Consider the following 12720-nt stretch of genomic DNA (forward strand, 5'->3'; position numbering starts at 1 on the left):
CTCACCCAAAAAACTTCTGTTTGCATAGACTGTAAGATTTGATTTCTCATTCCTCACCCTGAAAATTAAAATAGAGAAAAGTATTTTACCATTTATATTATTTTCTATCCAATCCCATATAAAGATTTCATTAATTTATTACTGAGGAAATATTCTGACCTCTCAATAGGTAATCACTTTATTGTCAGTTTCCTACTCTGTGCCATTTGTCTAAAATCAACACAGTAAAATCATAATTTTAGTAATTAGTCTGATCATTTAAGTTTGATAAAGGTAAGGAGGCAGATCATGACAAATTCTCAAGTGGTCTATCTCCACTGAGAGACTGTTGAAGGATAGAATACATTCTCTCTATGAAATGGTCTCTGCTGGATAAAGGAATCACTCCTTTTATTTGACTATAGCACAGAGCAGCATCATTAAGACTGAATTACACAGCTCTCAGATGGCAAGTCAAGAGGAATACTGCTTAAATGACAGAAATTATTACACATTACCACTTACACAGGTCAGTGCAAAGCTTGTCTCACAATGTGTGTCCTTCATCTTCCGGGGAGCCCAATTGAGTCCCTTCGCACTTGTGCTGGTATAGATCTTGAATCATTTAATGCAAGTCAATACATCATATCTGAACGCATGTCTGCAGTAGGGACATCTCTGCTTAGGGTTACTACTTCATTAATTTCTGATTCTTTACAGCTGTTGAACTGCAGGTTAATTTACTAAAACATTGCATATCTAGAAGTTCAGGTATTAAAATTGCACTAGCTACCTAAAAAGCAAAGTAGAAATGAACCAGAAATAGGTGAATTATTCCTTTTCAACACTCACAGGAGATTACAGCATGACCAAGACATGATAAACTAACTTTCATTGCTCTTTTATTAATAAGTCATTTCTCCACTCATTTATTTCTGTCCAAACCACTTGCAAATAAAATCTCCATTTGCAGCCACTTGAAATACTGAAATTTTGGATTTGCTGTAGCAAATAGTCATATGACTTTAAATTCATTTGTACATTTGAATCTACACAAAATAGCTGTCTGCATTGTATTTTACTTCTGGTAGTAAGCAAAGTGGGGCCAGAGAACACTAAGACCTACTTTGCATCCTTAATGACTCTGATGACACTGTCCTTAGGCCTTTGGGATCTCAATTATCCAATGCATTGTGCACTCAGAATTTTAAACAGATCAAGACATCTTACCCAGGTCTACTCAGGTCGATATACAGCCAATAGATATGGGAGAAAGTCTCCTATATTTTTCAAGGGGTATTTCACTATTAAATGGAAAAGATTTAGCAGAAAAACTTCCATTATGTCCAATCCAAAGAACAGGCTGATGGCAGGAATAGAGAGCCAAAATGTCAGACCAGCTCCAGTTCAAACATGTGAGCCAGGCTGAGCAGCACGCTAACAAATGAGCTGTTTTTTCCATTGTTAAAGAACATCTTACTTTCCTTGAAGCTTGATCTAGTTATTCCTCTCTTGGTGAAACTGGAAGAAACAAATCTGCTAAAGGTTGTGGGTTTGATTTCTAAAGCAAAGCCACTTTGCTTTAGTGAAACAGAAATCCTACAGGGTTCTTAAAAGCTGTTTGGGGTAACACAACACACAAAATCCTGCTATGTACAAACTGCTGTTCTCTGCTTATCAAGGGGACAAGAAGTGAGCCCCACAGAGGGCACCATTAGCTCATCAATCCTCTGGCCCCAGAAGGGGATGTACACTGCCTGCTTATGCACACATACACACATACATGCGCACACGATAACAAAGAGATTTTAGTACATCCAAAAGTCTCTGGTTATTATTTAACTGCTGCAGCACTAGTGCTTCCACTAATCTCCAAAGCAAACTGGGAATTGCATTCCTGTTGGCAGCAGCATTCTCCTACCACTTTTGCCCAGCAATGACTGAGAACATTTTTACTTTGAAGGGTGCTACCTTCATCTCAGAACCCACATCTACTGGGAACTCTCCAATGCCTTTGGCATTGTGGTACATAAAGCTGCGGTCTTCCACCAGTACAAATGTGCTCTGGGTCACAGGTTAGGTCCTAACTCTGCCCAGACTGCTCTTAGATATATAGCAAACAGTCTTAATATTGAGGAAACAGACTGCTTTAGTATGTCTGGAGAACACTGAAACACTTAAAGAGTTGTAGAAGTAAAAGCTTACTGCTCCCTGTACAGGTGACCAGTAAGCACGGTGATGTACAGAATTGAAAACATAATTTAAAATGTATTATTTAGCTACTACATTCCAGCCACTGTGGACTATAAATCCTTGCAGGAAGAGCACAGGAAGCTGAAAAATTCAACTTTCATCCAAAGTCACAGATTGAAACAGAACTCAAGTTACACAGGTTGATGCTCTTATCATAGGTCAGTATCACAATCATATAGGATTTGATTTGATGTTGATAAAGCAAGATGGATGAAATATAAATAATTATCACTACCTTTATTTTATTTCCATGGTTTTAAAATACTGTAGTCAAGTCAGTTGTACTCTTTGTCTCCAAACAGTTTGATGTTGTAAGTCATAGAATTACAATAAAAGATGTCTGTTATCCACACACAGATAAACACATACATATAGTATCTAATTCAAACATACAGAAGAAAATGTCTCACCCAGTTAATGGAAAAGTACTTGAGCTAGACAAGGACAATAACTGACAAAATTATATTATTAGGATAATTTTGCAGTAATTTTTTATTCCAAAAAGTTGTATTTTTTTGTAAACCTGACGTTTCCAAAACAGTGCAAGTGAATCAGAATACAGGCGAACACAAGCTTCTAAATACAGGTGACATCAGTAAGAGTGTACACATTCTTCCAGCAAGTTCACAAAAAAAACCCATACAATTTTACAATATATAAGCAGTGACATTCTGATAAAAAGAAGGGACAATGGTGCAGGCACTCTACTGTGCATGCAAACCAAGCTCCAAAAGCAATTAGTCTTCATGCCAGTTTAATCAATGCACATTCAATGAATGAAATTCTACTTTCATTTATATCCAAGAAACCCTAGCAAGTGGGTGGACTTGGACAAAGGATAGAAATTAGTTCCATGACTTCCTTAATTCTTCAGTGAAAACAGTATTATATATTTCCATGTCAAATGGATACTATTGCTTTAAGCTTGTGCAAGACTTCAAAATGTGCCCATGAACAGTAGACATTCAAGAAAATTGATATTAAATATTGTCAAACAAAATTTTTTTATAACTGTTGCTTTCAGCAAAATGAGCTACCTGCACATCACTGATTTGGTATGTGGGGTCATTACCATTCATGGTAATAGACAAGGCATAGAAGGGGCTGTTTTCACTGTTATGCTTGGCATTGAAGAAGTCTTTGCCATTTTAAAATGAAAAGATTGCTTAAGTGGTTTACAGGCTTGGAGTTTACATCAGGTGTAATTTCTCTCTCAGATAATTCTCAAGCAACTTGTGAGATGACTTAAATTCAGAGGTTGCTCCAGTATTTTCTACAGTTTGCTGACTTCCTCATTAAGCAAATAAAAGAACAAGTTTATTCAGAAAAAAACCAGCAGGTGTTTTCATTAGCTACAATGGCCAAGAGAATACCAGTGACCTTCTTGGAGCATATTATTTGTTCTGTTGCTTGGGAAGAAATTTCAAGACACAAACCCCGTGGTTTTTAAATTAAAACAGCTCTGAAAGATGGCTTTATCCCAGTGCTGTGGGCCACCAAAACTGAAAGGACTGTGATCTTCTTGAAATAAAGATGGAAACAACATGGGATTGCAACAGCACTGGCTCTGCATTGAGAAGTATTTTTCTTTGAATCCCTCCCCTGCTTTCCTTCCTGATAATCTTTTTCTGAAATTTGTTTCCTCCTATCCCAGAAGCAACTTCTTTTGACACTATTTGTAAGAAAACATCTTGTGCATTGCAAGTTTTACCTATCTCAGATGCCAGCGCATTTGAAAATGAGACTCTTCTAACCTTCTTCCTGCATAGCTTATAGCTAGTGTAAAGTGAGTCTGCTGGAACAAAAGGCCAACATAAATTTCTTAATTAAAAAACTCAAAACCCAGCAGTTCTATAATAGAGGTATGTTCTACACATTCTTGAAGTGTATTACATTTTTGAAAGATTTTGGGATTAGAAAGTGATTGCAACCAACTGATAGAAGTGTGAATTTTTGTTGGGTTGCTTTTTAGGAAGTGGAAAGGTGCAACCACAGTATTTTAATATGAAGAGCAGGTATGATCTAACTATCCTAACTGGAAGCAAGCAAAAGCCATAATGGAATTTGATTTAAAAAAAGGAGAAAAAAAAATTGGAGAGTAAAACCAAAACCATCCATGACAACAAAACAACTGAGTACCTAGAAGTGATGATACTAAGAATTTGTGGATTGTTTCACAAATATGGCACTTACCTAGCCAACAGCTAGATTTTTCACTAAGGGATGAATTATGCTGGATCAGTTCTATGACAATTCAAGTCAGAAATTAAAAAAGTCCAGTGTGGGCTCAAATGTGGTTTGCCTTTATTTATTTTTTTAAAAAGTAAAACCACTTTTGCTTTGAAAAAAAAACCACTTTTGTGACAAAACAAAAAAAATGACCAATAAAATCTGAAATGTTGAATTTGTAGGGTTTTTTTTAAACTCTCTTCCTTATATAGTTTAAAAAGATATTTCAAAGGTATAACCAATTTTGATTTATAAAATACTGTAAGGAAGCATTTCTGGCAGATATCAAAGCAAAATTTTGTTTAAAATGTGGAAATTAATGATTTGAACTTTTCAAAGGGAACTTTCTCATTTTTTTGAATGGAAACTTTTAAATTTAATTCAATTCACAAGTGGTTTCATTTGTGCCCTGAATTATTTTTTCGGCAATTTTACATTTTAATAATTTTGGGGGGGATTGGTTCTAGAGAGGGCACATACTGGAGATTCCTACAGGTAATAAAAAGACCCCTTTTCTAACCAAGTACTGTAAGCAATTTCAATTTATAGCTGTGAATCAATCTCACATCCAATTTCTGTCTGATGTAGATTTTTTTTAAAGAGAAAAACCAAACAATTAGCTTTTGTTGTTTAACAAAACAAACTGATGTCAGACATGTACTGTCTGACTGATGTCAGAATGTACATGTACATTCAACAACCTTCAATACCAGAGGGGAATATAGATTAGGTATTTGAAGAAAACTCTTTACTGTGAAGGTGATGAGAAACTGGAAGAGGTTGCTCAGAGAAGTTGTGGATGGCCCATCCTTGGAAGTGTTCAAGGCCTGGTTGGATGGGGCTCTGAGCAACCTGGCATGGCTATGGGCAGGGAGTTGGAACTAGATGTCATTTAAGGTTCCTTCCAACACAAACCACTCTATCAATCTTTGACTTTCTGATAATGCAGCAGTTCAAGGCCAGACTGGATTGGGCTTTGAGGAACCTGGTCTAGCAAAAAGTCTCTCTGCCCATGGCAGGGACATTGGAACAAGATCTTTAAGGTCCCTTCCAACCCAAGCCAGACTATGGTTCTGTCTCTAGATGATAATACAACAGTGCAGTCAAATGCCAGCAGCCTTTTGGTTTTGCACTCTCTTGGAAAATCTGCACTCTACTACCTGTGCTTATAACAGGATTTTGCCGTGGATTTTGGTTTAAATGATAATTTGTAACACAGAATATGTCAAATCAACAATTACTGTTTTAAGAAAGATAGTTGAATAGACTAATAGTTCTTGTCAGATGTTGAATCAATACACTTAATTAACTTTAAAACCATTTTCTCCCTAATACATGCAGATAGCTAATAGTAAATAAATATCAATCAATACTGCAGTAATAGCAGACACTTGATGATGGTGGTGCTAAAAAGCAAACAGGAATATGTTTGTGGACCATTTTTAGGATTTGAAGATATCATGAATATGGCCAAGGAGGGCAAGAACTGTTCTAAAACTGATTTTTTGCATGTTCTCTGTGTTCAAGTTTCCAAACTTCCAGCTGTTCTTTTACCACACTTGAAGACATCCTGCAACCTTTCAATCCTGGCTTCACTTTCTACCACAGAGCTTGGCCCTTCTTTCCTTTACATGGATTTTATACCAACATGACATTTACTCCTTATTTACACAAAGTGCAAAATACAAGTAGAATCTAAATCCAAGTCTTACAGAGTTCCACTATTTCTGTTCAGAAATCCAAGAGCTTTTGAAGAAACATATTTCAATTAATTACAACTGGACTTCTTTTAATTCAACAAACAATTTGTTAAAGAATTACCAGCAATAAAAGTGGCAAGCTGAGATCCAATAACATCTGCGCCTTGACTAAACTTCCTTCTAAATTCTTGATGAAATACATTCAGTACTTGGAACACCCAGACAGGCAATCTCGAGATTCAAATATCCAAACATTTTAATCCTTGCATCTACTTATCTCTCTTAAAATTATCATATAAACAAACTCATGACTCAAGTAACTCACATGGCAGACATAATGCTCATAGCACGTAGCAGTTTATCACTTGCTTTGATAGCAACAGATCACAATCCTTAACAGTAGCTTTAAAATTATCCATCTTAATATGACTTAATTACTTTTTAAATTATTATTATTTAGAGGAATTTGTCAATGCCATAGTGGTTGGCCCAACTACATCCTTCTGGTATCTCACCTGTACAGTGCTAGAGACTGCAAAAGAAAACTTCCCAAAGAGAACATTCTGTGGTGCCTTCCTCAGTGAGCCAAAGCAAACTACACCTTGCTGCATGTCACTGAAGAAGTGGTTTTATCCACTCCCACCCAGGCTAGTAAAGGACAGACTCAAGATACAGAGTATCACAACCGTGAAATACTTTTGGTTCTGTAGCTTATAAATCAAACACCAAATTTAACTTAAAGAAGGAGACAGTAAAAAGATTTTGGCTTATTTCTATTAAATGATCTATATATGATATTACCAAGCCTTGTGAATTAAGCATATGAGGATTTCAGCTACTTTTATCTGCAAATCTCTCTTTTCTCTCTTGCATTGATGTTTAAAAGTACAATAGAATTTATATATATATACATATATATATATATTTTCAAAGATTTAGATTTAGCCAGATATCAGTGCTTGAGTGAACTATATAGCTATTCAATAGAAATTATAAAACATTGATACAAATATAAAGACATACTCAATATAAAAAGCTTGTATTTATAAAAAATATTCTTAGGTAAAAGTCTTCCCCTGAGGGCATACTACATAATTGTACTCATAAATATTGCTCTGCACTGCAGCTTGGTTACCAAAGGTCAAAGTTCAACTCTTAAATGAAGTGTGAATCGCTCCAGTCACCTGACATGGCTGCAGTGGTTGCCTCAGGATATGTTCCCTAGTTTTTGGGAGTAATAAAGACACAGCATCAATGGGGTCTCCGAAAAATCTGGAGAAGATTCCTTCTTCCACATATGGAAGATACGAGAGCAGGACCTATCGACTAGCGAGTGCATGTCACATGACTGGGCAGTTTTGTTTTCATGGACAGTTTACTGATTTTTCTGGACCCAGTTCCAACTATCTTCATTCTCCTTTCTGCTCTTTTCAGCCTCAATAATTTCTTTGTACCTCCGGCGGAAGAAGCCCATCTGCAAATCAGAAGAGATGACAGTGGTAAGTTATTGAATCATTAAATTGCAACTTTATCGGTATGACAACAGATAACATTATGCAGAAAGAATTAGCCCAGGAGTTAGCATTTAATTCCTCCAAGTCCCAGTCTGAAACCTTAGCTCCTTATTTACATCAGTATAAATGAGATCAGACCGGGTCCCAAATCTTCATAAGTACACTGCTTCTTAAAGATGAACTACTCTGAGGTAGGAGTCCTCTTATACAAATATGAACTTAAAAAAAAAAAAAAAAAAAGCACATGAAGTATTTCTAATAAATACAGACCAGCAGAGGCTGGTTTATTGTTTTAAACAGAGATATAATACAGGTTTATTGGTTTAAAATAGAGACTAATGCTAAATTTGGAGCTGAACCTAAAGCCCAGCTAACTCTTGGGTCTTGTGTAAATGTTGACATTTTTATGAACAGAACTCTCAGTATCTACAACCGCATAAAACAAGAGGGACCAGAGGAATACAGTACAGACACTTACCTCCCACTTCTCAGTTCCAATTATAATCACTGATAGTCACTTTTGCATATTTTCTTGTTTCCTAAACCCTTGTACTTAGAGAAAGTTTTGCAACTGGTTTTCATCTCAGTTTAAATAAAAATTCTCATATCTCTGTTTCTTTAAGTCTCTCAGATAAACAAACATTATTTTAATAACAGATTTTGGTAAGCATTCAAGAATAACTCCTCAAACTTAGCAATGCACTGTTGAGATCACTGAATAAATATTTTGTTCAATATAATTAAACATTTATGTAATTCCTACCACTCTAAACCTGTTTTCTTACTCCTGCTGTGTAAAACATGATGTTTTAGTCTTCTTTTATCAACCAGTTATTGCCACCAATTATTCCCAAATTGCCTGTGTGTAGGAATATGTTGTGTTGCTTTGTCATTACTAAAATTCCTTTAAATTGGATTTATTAGTTTCAGTTTTCAGCAACTTTTATTTTCTTCAAGTACATTTTAATTCACAGGGGTCTAAAAGGCAGCATATTCAATCTGTCAAAGAGGCTTTTCCAGTACATCTTCCTGAAGTCCAAGTCCTTGCCTGTGCCTCAAATTACTCCCTGAATTCACAGCAGCATGATAATATGCACACACCATCCTATCATCAATCTTTATCTCTGCCTCTTGCCTTCTGTGCAAAGGACATAGAAGCTGTAGCACAGTCTAACAGCCCCTCTCTTTTGGTAAATAGGACATGCTGTTAATCTAGGTATAAGTGTACTCTGCTAGGAGCATAGGTATACATTACATACATACCTACTGTCCTAGTTCCAGACAGACAGGGATAATTTCTGCAGCCAGAGGGAGCATGGCTAGAACTTGGAGATTATTCTAAGCTACCTCACATCATTGCCAGGGGTTGGGGAAAGTCTCTTCCAGGGGAAGGGGTTTCTCCTGGTCAAGAAAGCAAAGTGGCTGCAGTCTAGTTGGTCTCAGTAGCATTTTGCATGTGAATCACTCTTTTCTACTCTTTTGTTATTAATATTGTTGCTGTTTCTGTTTGTTTTCTTATCTCATTGCTGTTTCCAGTAAATTGTTCTTATGACAGCTCATGATCTTCTCACCTTGTACCTCCAATTCTCCTCTCCATCCTGCCTAAGGGGAGTTTGGAGTGTTTCAGTGTGAACATGAAATTCAATAATAGAATTCCTAAACCACAACAGCCTAATTTTGTGCCCAAGTGGGACACAAAGGTTATGATAACAACAGATCTGCCCAGAGCAGGCTGGAAACAAACTTCATCTAAGCGTTTGTTGTATTAGGTGCAGAGCCACTGGCTACAATCTGTCCACGTGGTTGTGATACTTAACCCTGTATATATTCCTATATGTGTTCCTTGCAGTGCTATTTTTCAGAGGAGAAAGAAGGATCAGGATTACTTTGTCGATGTACTGTGTGATAACAGTTTATCACATGATAATATGTAATGATGGTCATTTGGGGCTTGTAATCAGTGCTGTTCTCCTACTCTTGCCTCAGGTGCAATATTTGGTAGGCCAGTAAAAATCCTACCCAGTCTGTCAGGGGAATAGGGAAGGATGACTTTCCCCAGCCTTTTACCCCCTTTTCCTTCCTCAAACCTGCTAGAACAGCTTTGGAGAATTTTGAATTCCCTTTGAATGTTAAGGAAAGCATGTTGTTATTGTTAAGTCGGCCAGGTCTCCTCAGTGCAGTCCACACCATGGAAAAAATTAAATATAACAGCCTTCTAACATGATCTTTCAGAGATCTGCCCTGATGGTGGATAGTCATGAGTGGCATGGAATGTGGGAGAAAAAGGCTCCATTGTTGGAGAAATCTGTTCCAATGACTTGGGAGTTCATCTCTGTACAACTACAGGACTCTGATAAAGTGACAGCAAGTGACTTGCAAGGAGAATGCTGTGGCAATTCCAGACAGGAGCAATTTACTGCAATGTGCTGGGCCCAGACTGTGATTTATGGGACCCTGCCCAGCACTAGATAACACCTCAGGGGGAGGGGAATGAAAACACACCAGCAGGCTCTGTGGCCACTCAAACTGCAGCTGAACCAGATGAATGTGCATGTGCCACTATAATGAAATTTAAGACAAATTTAGTTCACTTAGTGAGGGACGAAGGGGAATAGGGTGCTCACAACAGGAGGAAGAAGCAGGGCTAGAGAGAATCACCTGATCCCTACCCTCAGGTGAGCTGCAAGATACGCAAAAAAGCATTTCAGCCACCAGTCAGGAGAGCTCCTTGTGAGCTGCCTGTTCTGATGCTGGGATATCACAACATGTAATATGAAACTAGATGGCAGCGAAGCCAGGCAATTGTACTGGCAATTGTACAGGCAATTGGACCCACAAGCTATACCAGTGCAAAGAATTTATTTTGAGAAGACATCCTCAAGATTGTCCCATTGTAAAATCACAGTGAAAATTCACCAGTGATGCCAACAGAATTCAGCTCAGTGGAGACTGCACGTGAATAGCAGAAGTTTCTTTAGATTTTCACTCTGAAATGGAAGTGAATTATTATATGGATAATACCAAAAAAGTGTAAGAGCCTACTACTTCTCTGTTCTGCTCCAGCTGGATTAATCATGGGTACTTATTTATTCACAGGAATCTGCTGCTACTACTTACATATGTTCAGGGAGCAGATGTTATGAAAACGTGGGTGGCTTTTTTTGTATTATCAGTTTTTGTAACAGAACCTACATGTTCTGTGCATTAGAAAAGAAAACTGGCAGGAGAAGTTCAATTTCTAGTTTTAAAAACAGGTTTTAAATCCTTAAGGTTTTCATCTTTCATGCAACCACATCCTTGGTACAATAGAACTTCCTCTCAAAGTTAGAGTTATAGAAAGGCTTTTTAATTTCCTTGAGGGCCAAACAAACAAACCCCAACTATTTCCAACTGTTATTTTAATTAAAAAAATGTCTGTTTCCAAACATCTGCTTCAGGAATTGTCTTTAAAAGTTGGTAATGAGGGTTTTGGTATTTTTCTACTTTTTTTCTAGATAAAGAATGCTGTTGTGTAATTTCCTGGTAGGGATAAAAAGTGAGCTGAAAATTGTAATACATTTAATGAAGCATGAAACCCTCCATCTAGAGGTGATTCCACCATGAAGAATTATATTTATTTGCTGTAAATGATGTGGATACTCTAAAATTATGTAGAGGCGTTAAGTGCAGGCAAAAAAAGAAACTGAACCTAAAGGATTTTTTTAATGTTTTCAGAAATAATGGTGAGGGATTAGAAGACACAGTTCCCATCCTTGAGAGACAAGGATGTTGTTTGCTATGTGACACTGTTCTTTACTGACATACATTTACATTTACATTTAATGTAATAAAACCCCTACCAGCACCAGAAATATTTTTTTGTAATAGCCATGAAGAAATCAAAACATAGTTATTGTCTCTCAAAAGACCCTACAACCCATCTCCTTACAATTTACTAATTTCATTTGAGGACAGCAGTATTCAGCAACATGGGCAAGGCTGGAAAGTACCTGTGGCAAGCTGGAGAGAATGGGTGAATTTAACATACAGTGATGGGTAACAAGGAGGAAGACAACTGGATTCTAAGTAGGAGAGCTGACACAAAATAAAGTTGAATATATACAGGCTCCTTTATAACTGGGGCTGAAGTGACAACCGGTCCCTTTTCCATGGCTAATGCAAAGCCATTCAGAGAACAGAGAAAACCCATTGAGAAAAGCACTGCTGGGACTAGTCCTGAATTTCAAGCAAGTAAGGGAGAGATCCTCATCTTTAACAGGAGTATTGCTGTGATCTCGTTTGTAGAATGGGTGTTTACAGCAGGCCAATGGTTGCTAGCACTTGTTTCATGGGAAATTAATCTCTAATATTGTTAATTTGTTCCAAGTTTTGCCTTCCATGTATACAGACATGTGTGCACACATACAGTTATATGTATAGAGCAAAGAAATACCCAGCTCTAGAACTGTGACCCCCTCAGGCAACCTGTGAGTTCACATATCCCCATGCAAGAAAAGCTCTGATCAGTAAACCTCTACCTGGGGAAGGCACTCATGAGAAGAGCAACAGGAGAGTGCATTTACAGGGGGCAAAGAGAGACCACCGTGGAAAGCTGAAGGGTTATAAGGGAAGAGGAGGCATCATCCACTAAAGACAATGCAGGAAATGAGAAAAGGATAGATGGGCTAAAATAACTAAATTAAAGAATGTGTGTAAAACCCATGGATGATTTCAGGTTTTGAATCTAAACCACCTACTTATAGCAGCTCTAATACCTCTTGAAGCACCTCCAGAAAGGACCAGTTATTGTCTGTCACTTCAAAACCTGAAACCATCCACAGGTTTTTACACACATCTTTAACTTAATTATTCCAGCCCATGTATCCTTTTGTAGCATAACCTTACTGCCATCTACAGTATATACTGAGCAGAAAACATGTTTCTGGCAATACTGAACAATAAAGCAACACAAAAACTGTGTTAGTCTGAGGTGCAAAATTACACCTATTATTATGAAGCTATTTCTTGCCATGTGACAGCATTGTCAAGTCCTCTATTTAAACATG

The 12720-nt window shown here is 37.2% G+C and overlaps 1 protein-coding gene across 3 annotated transcripts in view; it reads right to left on the reverse strand.

Moving 5' to 3' along the window:
• Positions 1-7186: 7186 nt before the first annotated feature.
• ITGA9 (integrin subunit alpha 9) overlaps positions 7187-12720 on the reverse strand; it is a 218944-nt gene continuing 213410 nt past the window's right edge. For all 3 annotated transcript variants that reach the window (XM_086844215.1, XM_086844226.1, XM_086844237.1), the window contains one exon: positions 7187-7635. In XM_086844215.1, the coding sequence (XP_086700341.1) occupies positions 7537-7635 (99 nt within the window). In that variant the 3' untranslated portion in view covers positions 7187-7536. The remainder of the gene's footprint in view (positions 7636-12720) is intronic.

This window comes from Cyanistes caeruleus, chromosome 1 (genome assembly GCF_971803275.1).
Source record: "Cyanistes caeruleus chromosome 1, bCyaCae1.hap1.1, whole genome shotgun sequence".
Classification (NCBI taxonomy): domain Eukaryota; kingdom Metazoa; phylum Chordata; class Aves; order Passeriformes; family Paridae; genus Cyanistes; species Cyanistes caeruleus.